A 14,631-nucleotide genomic window follows, 5' to 3' on the forward strand; every position below is an offset into this window, starting at 1 on the left:
AGCTATTCGAGTACCAGGGCCTGAAGAATTGTCATGATTCAACAGTAACTTTAAAGTAAGCTCTTTCTAAAAATATCCTATCATGCCAACCAAGTCTGTCAGAATGTCTAATATTGTAGCATGGAGGAGTCAATGTTTTGGCGTATACAAAGAGTTGTTTTGTTTTTTTGGGGGTAGAGGGAATAATTTGTTTTTTTCAGTTCAAGAGTTGACTGCAGGGGCTTCCTGGTGGCGCAGTGGTTAAGAATCCACCTGCCAATGCAGGAGACATGGGTTCAAGCCCTGGTCCGGGAAGATCCCACATGCTGCGGAGCAACTAAGCCCATGCGCCACAACTACTGAGCCTGCGCTCTGGAGCCCATGCACCTAGAGCCCGTGCTCCGCAACAAGAGAAGCCACCTCAATGAGAAGCCTACACACCACAAAGAAGAGTAGCCCGCACTCGCCGCAACTAGAGAAAGCCCGTGCGCAGCAACGAAGACCCAACACAGCCAAAAATAAAATAAATTTATAAAAAGAAAAAAAGAGTTGAGTGCAGATACCTCCTGAGGTGGGTAATATTCTGCGTGTCTTGTTGATTAAATAGATTTCTAACGGTAACTGTCGAGATCAAGACCTTTGGGATGCAAAGAGAGTTAAGGGTTGATGAGTGGTTCAGTGTGTGTGTGAGAGTGTGTATGTGTGTTTTGGGATGTGGAGAGAGGATTAAAAATGGATAGTTTGATAGTGGGATGAGAGGACCACTGAATATTAAGGTAACATATGCCGGAAAAATACTTCTGGTTTTATGATTTCCCTCATACCCATGACTGATCCCGGGAATACTGAGAGTATCAATAAAGGACTTTACTATACATACAGATCACCTAAAGTTCTTGTTAAAAAGCAGATTTTGATTCAGTAAGTTGAGGGGTTGGGAGGGGCAGGGCCTGAGATCCTGCATTTCTAACAAGATCCTAAGAGATGCTATGGACCACATTTTGACAAGCAAGGACCTAGCAAACCATGGGGTTCAGTTCATTTCTGGGTGGACCAGCTAATGGCTGATTCAAGCTCTGAAGAAGCTCTAGAATTGACCCAGCTGCCTGTGGGACAAACACGTGGCCACTGCTGCCCATGAAGGGGGTCCTGAGAGCCCTGCCAGTCCTGTGCAGAATAGACACACTTGTGAACGGATGGAGTACTATACCCTCTTAGTTTTGTTTTGACCAAGACAGAGTTTCTACTTTATAGGCCAGTCTGAAACTAAAAGGACTCTTTATGGCCTCAGTGAAGCTGTGCATCACTTTTGTCACAGAGCAAAGGATTCATCTCAAAATGCAAATCTTGCATTAATAACATCCTAATGCACTCTGAGGTTGTATGTACCAAGAAGCCCTCAGTTTACAAAGATATTTGGTGATGAAACATGGCAAAATAATATCTTAAAGTAGAAATATTCAACAAATGAAAACTAAATGCTTCTTTCCCGTTTTGGAAATCTAGGATTGAGCATAACCTATCAACAACTTCTGTTCTAGGAGTTGACAAACATTTTCTGATTTTAATCTGCCAGATAGTGAGTATTTTATGCTTTGTGGACCATATGGTCTCTACCACAATTATTCAGCTCTGCCATTGTAGTACAAAAGCAGCCGTAGACAGTACATAAACAAATGGGCATGGCTGTGTTTCAATAAAACTTTACTTACAAACATAGGCAGTGAGTGGGATTTCACCTAGCCGTAGTCTGCCAACCTCTATTCTAATCAATCTGCGGAGAGAAACACCTAGGCATTATTTTTCCAGGCCCGTCCCTTCTCACTAAGGTTACTACTTTGGAAGATGATGCTTATGATGCACCAGCAGTCACGTATGTACTTAAAGCTGATCTTTGTTCTTTGAATGTTAAGAAGAAATCTGTATACATTCAATTCATCCACTTGCATTTGCCAGGAACCGGAAATACAGTGAGAAACAAAACAATTACTTCTCTTGAGAGGTGTAGTGATGAAGTAATGAGGCCTTTGCTAGGGCAAACATTAAGAGCTATGAGTGCATCACAAAGATCCCTAGGATTCTTCAAGTCTGAGAGGTACATGGTAGGAAGTTTGGGATGGGAAAGTATTAGGAAACAGTAAGCACAAACATCAAGAAGTCATGGAGAACACTGTGTTTGGTAAATTGGATTGAAATATTACCTGTTAGATTGAGGGTGTATTATTTTTAAAATGTATTTATTTATTTTTGGCTGCGTTGGGTCTTTGTTGCTGTGTGCGGGCTTTCTCTAGTTGCACTGAGCAGGGGGGCTACTCTTCATTGTGGTGCACAGACTTCTCATTGCAGTGGCTTCTCTTGTTGCACAGCACAGGCTCTAGGCGCGCGGGCTTCAGTAGTTGTGGCATGCAGGCTCAGTAGTTGTGGCTCACGGGCTCAGTAGTTGTGGCTCGTGGGCTCTAGAGTGCAGGCTCAGTAGTTGTGGCGCATGGGCTTAGCTGCTCCATGACATGTGGGATCCTCCCGGCCCAGGGCTTGAACCCATGTCCCCTGCATTGGCAGGCGGATTCATAACCACTGCGCCACCAGGGAAGTCCTGAGGGTGTGATTTTAAACAGATGTAAAAGATAATAGTCAGCATCAGGAAATGAAGATAGGAGTGTAATGCGGGATTAAATCATGATCAGATTTGTGTGTCATGCTGAAGAGTTCAAACTTGTCCCAGATGGCATAAGGGGAAGAGAATAGTCATTCTGCTGACCTATTCACATACTCTCCATATAACTACCCCCCAACCTCCTCAGAGATTAATAGCAAGGGATCATTTACGATAGCAAGTCACAGCGAGCTGTGAGTACTACCTATATCCAACAGCAATAACAAACTACCAATGAGAATAAAACATAGATGCATTTAGATCACAAAAACAAATTCCTTCCAATGTGCTATGTGCTATCAAGTGACATAGCTTAAATTGTATATACTTATTCCTTAAAGTAAATTAAAGAATAGGAACAATAGTATAATTTCTAATTAAATGTCCAAAGAATTGATACAGCTCATCAGATGTGTTATACTGTACCCAATGCCATGGTATCTAGAAAAATCACAAAATCCCCTAGCCTGGGAATCATTTAATTATATTTAATCCACATATTCCTAAAGTCAATAGGTCCTTCTTACATTTTTAAATTGTTTTAAAATGCTAATAGGATTATTTTACAGTACAATAATGGAGACTTATTAAGGAACTGACGTGAATGTATAATGTGATAAGTAAAACAACGTATTCCAGCCTCTCTTTCATCCCAGACACCCCACACACACAGAGAGAGAAAAGCTATAGCCAAATAAAAGTTTTATGAAAAAAATAGAAATTTTAGAAAGAGCACAATAATACCATCAGTCTTAGGTTTATTGATGTTGTGTCCCATTGGAGAGCTGTATCATTGTTTCTACTCTTAGTAATAAAAAAAATTTGTGGGTTTATGGATATGTAAACTGTATGGTTACTTTTCAAATACCTCAAAACATTAGCTGCAGTAATTGTTTTACCAGGTTTTGGTTAAATGTCTCTTTCTCCAGGAAGCTTTCCCTGACCTCTCAATGCTGGTTGGTGCCCCTCCTTTGCATTCTCGTGGCACCCTGCACTTCTGCTGTCGCAGCAGTAAACACAGTGCCTGGCTACCTATCTATTTTCTAGGTTGTATGCTCTTGAAAGAAAGCTCCATGTCTTTGTCATCCACCATTAAATTCCACTGCCTTGCCCATAGCAGGGCAATAATGATAGTTTTTAATCAATAATAATTTGTTAGATGAATAAGTAAAGGTTTGAGGGGAACTAAGTTAATACTTTATCTTCCTATCACAATATTTTGTTCATTACCCATGTCTATTTAATCCTTCCAGGCTCAGTGAACCCTCCAACAGATTCTCTGCTTGATGCTACAGAATCTACCTGTGGCATCCAGCCTTCTCCAGCCAACAGCATATCTCCTAGAAGTAAGGATGTTTTCATACTGTTTTACTTCCCATGAGCTATTAATCCTTTAACTAAGTAGGTTGATAAAGAAAAAATTTTCAGAAAATTTGTATGATTTGTGCCCTGTTCTTGCCTATGGCATTTCAGGTAAATATGTTAAGTACTATTCTCATGGATTAAATGAATTAGCACAGTTTCCAAAGTCCTTCACTTGAAGACCTGGCAAAATCAGGGTCAGTAAATCTTCAATGAGAAATTTAAGTTCTGTATTTATTATTAAATAAGTTAATAAATTGACAGCCCTCCTCCACAGCTGTGTTCTCAGTAGGGTGTTTAAGAAATTGGTTGTAAATGGGGATCCTGTGGGCCAGAGGTGGGTAGATAGTTTTAAATTTAAATTTGTTCTGGTTCATATTAATTTTGACAAAGTTGACTGGTGTGGACTTGAATTCAGCCTCCTAGTGGCATTATTAATAATGGAGTTCAGGCTGGGTCAGTGTTACTGTGGCAAAACTTTCAGAAGTTGGCATTGATGCAAACAAATCATAAATTTCCATATCTATGGCCTTTTTGTTTAACAAAGCGCCAAGGTGACTTTCTCTAACACAGAAAAGGATGTTCTACATAGAGTAGAAGTATGCTTTTTATTTCTTATTTAATTAAACTATCAATTTTAGCTCAAAATGAGAACTGAAAATGGAATAAGACAAAGCAGTCAGCAGGAATGAACAATGTAGCCTGTAGCCTTTAGCATATAGCCTGAAGTCACTGTCACAGGTTGATATTTCTCAGAAAATGAAGCATGTGGCAGGATGAGAAATGCCTGCAAATCACCCAACAGTTGTACATCCATCTGATTGTTTCCTAGTTCTTAAGGCTTTGTAATTTTCTTTTTTTATGCTTCTTTTTCTTCCACTTTTAACTCATCATTCAGCAATAAACCATAGTAAATTATGATATTCTTCATTCAACAAATGTTAGCATATTCAACATTAATACCTTAAGTCTCTTTAGTACTGTACTCTATGTATTAGCTATCCACTGCTGTATAACAAATTACCCAAACAAAAGTTAACTACTTATAACACATATGTTGTCTCACGTGGTTTCACATGAGACAGGAGCAGCTTAGCTGAGTGGCTGGCTCAGGTTCCTCCATGAGGTTGTAGTCAAGCTGTTGGTTGGAGCTCCTGTCATCTGAAGGCTTGACTGGAGCTGAGTGAGGGCTCTGCTTCCAAGCTTGAACACGTTGGCAGGAAGTCTCAGCCTCACAATATGGCAGCTGTCTTCCCCCAGACCAAGTAATTCAAAGAATAGAGTCACCAAGACAAAACCACCCTCCCTTTTTATGACCCAGTCTGCAAAATTGCACACCATTACTTTTGCTATATTCTGTCTGTTAAAAGCAAGTCACTAAGTCCAGCTTACACCCAAGAGGCAGAGAATTGGGCTCCACTTCTTGAAGGAAAAAGTGTCAAAGAATTTGTGGACAAATTAAAACAACCGCATCCTATCACTTAGAAGACGTTTGCACCTAAAATTCAATGTGGTTTGATATTCTTTATTATGAGAGGTAGACAGAGTAAGCATTACCATTTCCATTTTCCAGATGGGGACACTGAGATGCTGAGAGCTTAAATGGCCACATGACTAATAAGTGGCAAAGTAGTATTCACACCAAAGTCTTCTGACTATAAATCTAGTTCTCAATACATTAGATGCCATGTTTTCTCCAAATGGTCTAAACACTTCATGAGGACAGGGACCATATTTATTTCGCTTCCTCACGCATGCCTAGCACAGAGTAGGCATGCAAAATTATTAGTTGAATAAATGAATGAAAAAGAATAAATGAGAATAATGTTCCTTCACTATGTAGATATCATTTAATAGACTGCATGGTGTCAAAAAAAGATGATAATTTGTTTCTGCCTTCAAAAAGGTTGCCTTGTACTTGGAGAGAGATGACATGCACATATGAAAATAAGTCCGAATAGTAAGGTGAAAGGTGCAGTGTTTTATAGAATTAAAATGCTCAGGGAGAGATACGGACCAAGAAGTCTTAAGTTTTGAGTATGGAAATGTGCCTATGAGTTCGTGGAGTCAGGAAGCGTTACAGAGAGAGATGAAATAAGCTGACCCTTGAAGTATGTATTGTATGTATTTGACTATTAAGAGCTTGAAAAAACATTTCAAACAAAGAGAACAAAATGAGCTATTGTGCATTGGTAAAGATATTCATGGGGATTTGAGAAAATTTTAGTAAGTAAGTTCGGGTCAGAGGAGTGGGATTGTGTAGCAGAGAAGCAGGGATGAAGATTGGAAACTTCAGAATAAAGAGAGCCTTCAGACCCAGTCTAAGGATTCTAAATGTTATACCTTAAGAGATGGGAGGGACCTCATTAAACATTTTTTTAGAAGGGAAGTGACATAATTCATTCACCAAATGTTTATTGAGCACTTCCTATGTACCAGGTGCTCTTCTAGGTGCTAGAAATACAACAGTGAACAAAAGAGGAAAAAGAACCATGCTGTCATGGCGTATCCATTCTGCTAATTGAAAGCACAAATGAATTTCTTCTAGCTCAGTTTTCTGTGGGGTTAGTTGACATATACTAAATTGTTCCATCATTTCAAACACCATTTTTATTTCTGTGAAGAAATTCAAGAAAAAGGAAAGGACATTTGGTATCTTCAAAGAGTCTACAATCTAATATAGCACTAGTATTAGAGAGGTTGAAAGAGCACAGTCAAATAAATATACTTGTTTAAAAGCAGAAAAAATGCTACCTAATCTGCTATCATACTAAGGTGCTACAGTTTGGAAACTTCTGGAGAATCAAAAGACCTCCTTAAAAATAAGGCCCCATTACACTGGACCTCAGGACTGTTTTAGATCAATGGTTCTCACCAGGGTGATTTTGCCTCCGCCCCCCTCCCAGGGACATGTGCAGTGTCTGGGGACATTTTTGGTTGCCAAAATGGGGGAAGGGACGGTGCTCCTAGCATCTGTTACTTGGAGGCTGAGGATGCTACAACATAAGACAGGACGAAGAATTATCAGGTCCAAAATGTCAATAGTGCTGAGGTTGAGAAACCCTGTTTTAGTTCCAGGCTCAGGTATAAGAAGACTAGCTATTTCTCACTTTACAAAATCTGGACCTCTGTCAAGATAGTAACAAGATAATGTTTGGGATAATTTTCAGTCTGATTTTTATATGTCAAAAAAAGATGTCAAATCAATGGCTGCTTATATCTAAGTGAAACTTATTTGCTTAGAATAACACTGAATTACAACTGAAAAATCTAAATCTCATCCTGGCAATCTGGAGGGTAATTGTGAAATCACATGACGACTGGCTGCCTCAGAAGCTGGTAGGATTCGCCCTTGTGTTCCTTTAAGAAAGGAAATGGGGTGGAACATGTCATGGAAACCAACTTCAAAAGGCTGTGGTTTTGTTCTAAATTCTAAGATGTAGTGAACTATATAATTCAGTCATAATTATTAAGCTACAGATCTTGCTGCAAACATCCAATTCATATTCTTTTTTTTCCTCAATGAAAGGATATTCTTGAAACAAATGTAGAAAGTAATGGAAACAATGGAACCTTATAACTCACAGTCAACTTCAAGAGTTACCCAGGGAAGCCCAGCTCAATTCAACCTGAACTAACTGGTGTTTTCTGAGTGCCAGCTGCATTCGCAGCACTGTCTTGGGAAAAGACAGGAGGCTGACAAGCTAAGTGGTGAGATGAGACAAGCCTGCATGGAGCCATAGAGACCCCAGACAAATCTAGGATGAGATAGTACTGGCGTAACTCCAACCTTCCATTGCCCTGAGCAGAGCCCTATGCCTTCTAACGCACTGGCTATGAATTGCCTCTAGACTACGTAGCCTCAGAGAGCAGAACCTCAGAAACCTCAGAGAGCATAGCCTCAGAAACGCCAGCCCAGACTGTAGCAGTCATCCAAGACCTTCTTTCATTCAACAAACACCGAGTGCTGACAACGCACCAGGAATTTTTGAGGCGCTGGGATACAGTAATGAATGAGACAGGCAGGCCCCCTGCTGCACAGAGCTTACAATCTAGCCAGACCCACTTGCCTAGCCTCGCATTTCACTGGCTACCATGCCACAGACCTTTTGGCTTTGCCTCCTATTTTTGTGTACAACTCTTGGACCTGATGGCATTTACTTTTGATATTAAGCCCTCTCTAAAAACTTAGATAATCCTTACAGTCTGGATCTTTCTACTCCTGGAAGCTTTGAGTGAAATACCATATCCAGTCTGATTCTAACCATTGGCCAGCTCTCCAGGTGAGCACACCTGATCCTTGGCGAGTGGGGGGAATCAGAGAGGAAGGGTACAGACTGAAGGAAGTAGTTCCACAGGGGATGCAATGAAACTACTAATTTATGAGAAAGCCTGTCTGTCAGAAATGGGTGGGAGATCAACCTGGAATTAGATGAGATTAGTCCAACACAAATACAGGGGAAGCAGATTAGATCATTTGTAGATCTGGATATTCTAAAGTGAAGAGGGGGGTCCCAGAGAGACTCTGCAAGGCAATGAGAAGCCTATGTGATTTGTTTGTGATAGCAACTTTTGACACCTTCTCTGGTCATGCCATACCTGTCTTCAAGGGTCAGGACACCTCTGTTGTTGTCTGATCATTTCTGCCTTTATCATATGTATCCAAGCACTGAAAATTAGGAAAAGTAAATGAGTTCTGGGGTCATGGAGAGTAGAATCAGGAAAGTTGCACAGGGAGTCTGGAAAGAAATATAGACTCAAATAGAAGAAAGGTGAGAGACAGATCTTCACATAATGGTCTTGAGCAAAGACATAAAATAAAATGCATGCAGGACCTAGGAAGACAAGCAGGATGAGTGCTGGCAGTGCTTGTTGGGAAGGGGGCTGCAAGTTGCTTAGGTGAGGTGGAACCAGGTGGAGGTGAGCTTAGGTTAATAGGCTATGGATTCGATCTGCAATCTGAACATCAACAAACATCCACTATGGCTTTTTGAGTATACAAAAAATGTAAGTAAAACAGAAGACCAAATGATGACGACCAGATGATACAGATTTAAAGTGATAATGGTCTGAACCAGAATGGGCATATGTAGAAATTGAGAATTCTGTGTGTGACAGAAGCCTCAGCAGGGTTGTCTGCCTAAATGTGGGGGAATAAATAAAATATTTTTATAAAACTATCACACAAGGGCTTTCCAAGTTTTCTTTTTCTAGTTATTACCTAAAAATTTTTACCAACTGCCATGATTGTATTATAGTACTGAGCAATAATGTTAACAATGTTTGTTAATATTTGAGTGCCTCTGATGTGCCTGGCACTATTCTAAACTAGTAAATGTATTATCTCATTTAACCCTCCCCAAAACACAATGGTATAAGTATTGTCATTATCCCCATTTTACAGATGAAGATACTGAAGCACAAAGAGGTTAATTAACTTGCCCAAAGTCGTGCAGAAAGTGAAACAACCTAAACAGTCAGCTGCAAAGCCCGAGTCTTACTGCCTCTGAGAGTACATGATGAGTGCTCAATAAATGTCGTTAGACATTGAATAAATCTCTTCTAGTGTGAAGCTGGTATTGCTGCTATGAAAAGGTCAATATGACAGCTATGTCTATGTTAATCTTTCCTTCTCTGGACCAGTGCTTTCTGAGAAATGCTGCCTCCAGAAGTGGGGCTGACATTTCCTCAGTTGGAAATAAATTGGAGAAAAAGACCCTCCTCCATTCATTACCCCTTTTCCTCTCAACATCATTATACTATAATTCTTATTGCCCAGAGATATGTACAGAATCCATACAAAACTCCAGTGCTCTCCCTTGAATCCTAGGAAATTCTGGACATTACATCTTTCTCACCAACATTCACCTGAGATGCACTTTACAGGTTGTTAAAGAATTTCTCAATTTTTTCCACTCCTGTCACCCATAAGTCAAGGGTAGCCTCCTTGATGACTGACTTACCTTGGTATGTGTTTATTCAGTTTTCCCCCTTTTGGGTGAGGTATGTCTGGGGAAAAGCTATTGGGCGTCCTATTCAGTTCATTTCCTAATTATTGAGTGTCTGTGAACACACCACATGATGTGTGATGAGCTCTGTCCTGCCTACTGTCATCTTCCCCCAAAGGAGTCTTGCAAATCCTTTCTGGATGAGTAATCCAGCAATACACGTTACCTTTAGTCCTTCAGTGAGCACATGTTCCCCAAACTATGTGCCTTCCATGGGAAAACAGTTGTACGTAGAAATTAAGATTTCACACCACACATCTCCTTTATGTTGACCTGAGTGAGGATCAATACCCACCTTATCCTGACATTGGGGGTTGATGAGGCTGACTTGGATGTGTTTAGATGTATTTGCTGACCTATATTCTTTTAAGTGCAGTTTTCCAGTCAATGCCATTGTGGGTTTAAAGCCTCTTTGTGCTGCAGGTGAATGAATGGAGTACAATTACACATCTGTCAAGGAGACTGGGTAGTTATGTCGATAAATGCTATGTCAATAGAATGGAAGGCCAAGTGAAAATATTACTATTTGAGAAAATAAGTTAAATTTTCAAGTTTAATTTTACATAAGAATAGGCAAAGTCTTAGACAATTGAGCTTGATGAACTTGATCACTATGACAGCAGCAGCCTGAACCTACAAATAAATTTTACCTCTGTTTTTAGTTGAATAAATAAACTGAACTGGGTAGATTAGAAAAAATAATTTTCTTTTGCCCCATCATTCCCTGTCCAAATGAGCTCTGTTGAATTTCTGTCTAGCCTCTGAAAGAAATTTTAGGTAATTTTTTTCCTTGGCTTTTTTGGTGATTTTCATATAATAAATATTATCTTGTCCCTTTCAGCCACAAGAACAGATTTGTGTCAATAATTTTAAAAGCTTGTCAATGTAATGTCAAAATTGCAAAAGTTAATTCAGTTCAGAACTTCTCTCCCTCCTTCCCACCAACTGTGGGTCTACCTCAGCTGTGGAAGCCGGGGATGTGAGGTTGTGTCTTTTATGTCTCGGGGTGGGGGTGGGGGGGTGGGTAAGGGACAGGCATGGGAGATGTCTTTGAGATTTCCTGGCTCCATCCTGTTCTTCAGTCCTAGTTGTTGGCTTGACTCTCTCTTTGGAGATCATGAAATGGGGGAAAAAGATGAGGGGTAGGTAAGGAAAGACCTTCCTTGTCAGGCTGACTGTAATCTGACTTAGGTGCCCTAAGGCTGGGGAAAATAAAAATTGCCATCTTGACCTCATGGGGCACTTTGGCAGATTTCAGAAATCTGTGACTGACCTGTCCCCTTGATGGGCCATGCTTCTCTTTCGGTCTCCTGCATTCCTCCCCTCCCTGCCTGTTAGCTTCTGGGGGTTTGTCAGCTTGGGAGCTTTTTTGTTCCTCTTAGTATTTTTTCCTGGGTGAGATTTCCTTTTGTAGCATTCTGTTTTGCCTGGGAACACATGTACCTTGGCCTCCTGTTTGGGGAAGTGCTCTTTTTCCCCAGTATGGCCATATCTCTCTTCTCTATGCACATTTAGCACTGCTACTTAAGCATAGGCTCCCAATGTAGCCTCTTTAGCCTGAGTAGGGCACTAATCTCCTTTGTCCCAAACTCCAGTACACACAGGTCAAGAGATCTGAGTGATGTCTTGAACCCACACTTCATTTGGACTAAGCTAAGAGAGCATATTCTTCTTTCCCTCGTCCATGAAAAGGGACTTGACTCACAGCATCCCAACTCTCTCCAAAGAAATCCTCACCAACTCTCTCCAAAGAAATCCTCCAAAGAAATTCATCCCCTTACATAGCCTTGAGGTGGATGATGGACCAGAACTGATGAACCCATTCTACCCTATCTTCACACGTCCTTCATAGGTGGTCTAAAATTCTACTTTAGAAGTGAGGATGACTTGCCCTGTAATATCATTCTTAGCCTTTGGGACCTCACCTAAAATGGAGGTACAAAGAGTCCCATTTGAAAATTCTGCTCTGCATTATCCGTTAAAATAAAAAGAAATTCAATGACACCAGCAACAACAAAAAAGAAATTAAGAAAACAACCTCATTCACAATAGCATCAAAAAAGAGTAAAATACTGAGGGATAAATCTGAGCAAGAAAGTGAAATATCTGTACACTGAAAAATATAAAACATTGATGAAAGAAATTGTAAGACATGCAAACACGTGAAAAGACATCCGATGTTCATGGATTGGAATAATTAATATTGTTAAATTGTCCACACTACTCAAAGCAATATACAGATTCAATTCAGTCAGTCCCTATCAAAATTCCAGTGGCATTTTTCACAGAAATAGAAAAAACAACCCTAAAATTCATATTCACAAAGGACACCAAATAGCCAAAGCAATGTTGAGAAAGAAGAACAGAGTTGGAGGTATCACACTTCCTGATTTCTCACTATACTACAAAGATGTAGTAATCAAAATAGTATGGTACATGCATAAACAGACATGTAGGCCAACGGAACAGAATAGAGAACCCAGAAATAAACCCAAGCAAATATGGTCAACTAATTTTCAACAAAGGCACCAAGAATGCACACTGAGAAAGGATAGTCTCTTCAATAAATGGTGCTTAGGAAACTGGATATCCACATGCAAAAGAATGAAACTGAACCCTTTTCTTACACCATACACAAAAATCACCTCAAAATAGATTAAAATTTTAAATATAAGACCCAAAACTGTAAAACTCCTAGAAGAAAACATAGGGAGAAAGCTCCTTGACATCAATTGGCCTCAGCAATGACTTTTTTGATATGACACCAAAAGTTCAGGCAACAACAGCAAAAATAAACAAGTGTACTACATCAAACTAAAAAAAAATTTCTGCACAGCGAAGGAAACAATCAACAAAATACAAAACAATCTATGGATTGGGAGAAAATATTTGCAAATCATATATCTGATAAGGGGTTAATATCCAAAATATATAAGGAATTTATTCAATTCAATAGCAAAAAACAAGAAACCACCTGCTAAAAAATGGACAAAAGACCTGAACAGACATTTTTCCAAAGAAGACATACAAATGGCCAAAAGGTATATGTAAAGGTGCTCAACATCAGTAATCATTAGGGAAATGCAAATCAAAACCACAGTGAAATACCACCTCACACCTGTTAGAATGGCTATCATCCAAAAAATTAAAGATAAGTGTTGGCAAGGATATGGAGAAAAGAGAACCCTTGTACACTGTTGATGGGAGTGTAAATTGATGTAGCCTTTAATAGAAAACAGTATGAAAAACATGGAAAATGGTTTTCGAAGTTCCTCAAAAATTTAAATGTAGAACTATGATTTGATCCAGCAACCTCACTTTTTGGTATATACAGAAATGAAATGAAAGCCACCTCTAAGGGATATCTGTGCTCCCATATTCACTGTACTATTCACAGTAGCCAAGATGTGGAAACAGCCTAAGTTCCCATTGATAAAAAATATATATTTATGTATGTGTGTGTGTATATATATATGTATGTATGTGTGTATATATATATATATATATATATATACACACATATATATATATATGTATATGTTATTCGACCTTTAAAAAGGAGATCCTACGATATGCAACAACATGGATGAACGTTGCGGACATTATGCCAAGTGAAATAAGGTAGACACAGGAAAGGACCTACATGATCTCACTTATATGTGAAATCTAAAAAGAGTCAAATACATGGAAGCAAAGAGTAGAACGGTAGTTACCAGGGCTGGGGAGGTAGAGGAAATATTGGTCAAAGTGTACAAAGTTGGAGTTAAGTAGGATTAGTAAGTCTAGAGATCAAATGTATAGCATGATGACTATAGTTAATAATACTGTATTGAATATTGGGAATTTGCTAAGAGTAGATTTCACATGCTCTCATCACACACACACACAAAAGTAACCATGTGAAAAGAGACAACATGTTAACAGGCTGAGTATAGTAATCACTTCACTATGTATATCAAATCATCATGTGTACACATATACAATTTTATTTTAAAAATTTGTAAGTAAAATAAAATAAATTCATTGAAAATGAAGCAAACATGATGAGGTGATGGTTTACCCACTGAGATGGTCCACAGAAAGCTGTAGTTCTTGGCAATGGTGTGATGGATTGACAGGTAATAAACAGAGTTCTAAAAACATGGCCAAGGTGAGGATGCTTGAAGAAAATGTGGAAAGACAAGAGAAAGAAGAAAAGGAAGAGTGTTAGCATGGGTACTGCTTTCCTTAATGGGTTATTAAAAGCAACAGAGGACACTCAGCATGTAAAACACCGGGTAGTATAGTACCCGGTTCATAGTGTCAAAATGTTACGTTTTATTATTATTTCCGTTAAATCCCTTTGGGAACATGGTAGGAACCCAAGGTAGGAAATAAAGTGGTTGAGAAATTAACCAGTCTGTCTTTGTTTAAATTGTTTGGTGTGTGTGTGTTTGTGTGTGTGTGTGTGTGTGTGTTTTAATAAAAAAAAAAAACTAGAATTATGTATCTACTTCTACTTGAGATGGATTCGGATGTAAATGAAACCCCCATGATCTTATGAGTGGAGGAGGAAAGTGGGCAGTGAGAAAAAGCAGATATATATAAAGTTGGCCTGAAAGGTCACATGTTATATCCAATTTATTATAT

The 14,631-nt window shown here is 39.2% G+C and overlaps 1 protein-coding gene across 1 annotated transcript in view; it reads left to right on the plus strand.

Annotated features, from left to right (window-relative positions):
* CD96 (CD96 molecule) overlaps nt 1-14,631 on the plus strand; it is an 88,565-nt gene that overhangs the window by 49,710 nt on the left and 24,224 nt on the right. The window contains 1 exon segment of the mRNA XM_029213711.1: nt 3,886-3,978. Within this exon segment, the coding sequence (XP_029069544.1) occupies nt 3,886-3,978 (93 nt within the window).

The sequence above is a fragment of the Monodon monoceros genome, unplaced genomic scaffold (genome assembly GCF_005190385.1).
Source record: "Monodon monoceros isolate NGI ecotype Baffin Bay Population unplaced genomic scaffold, NGI_Narwhal_1 Super_Scaffold_11, whole genome shotgun sequence".
Lineage (NCBI taxonomy): Eukaryota > Metazoa > Chordata > Mammalia > Artiodactyla > Monodontidae > Monodon > Monodon monoceros.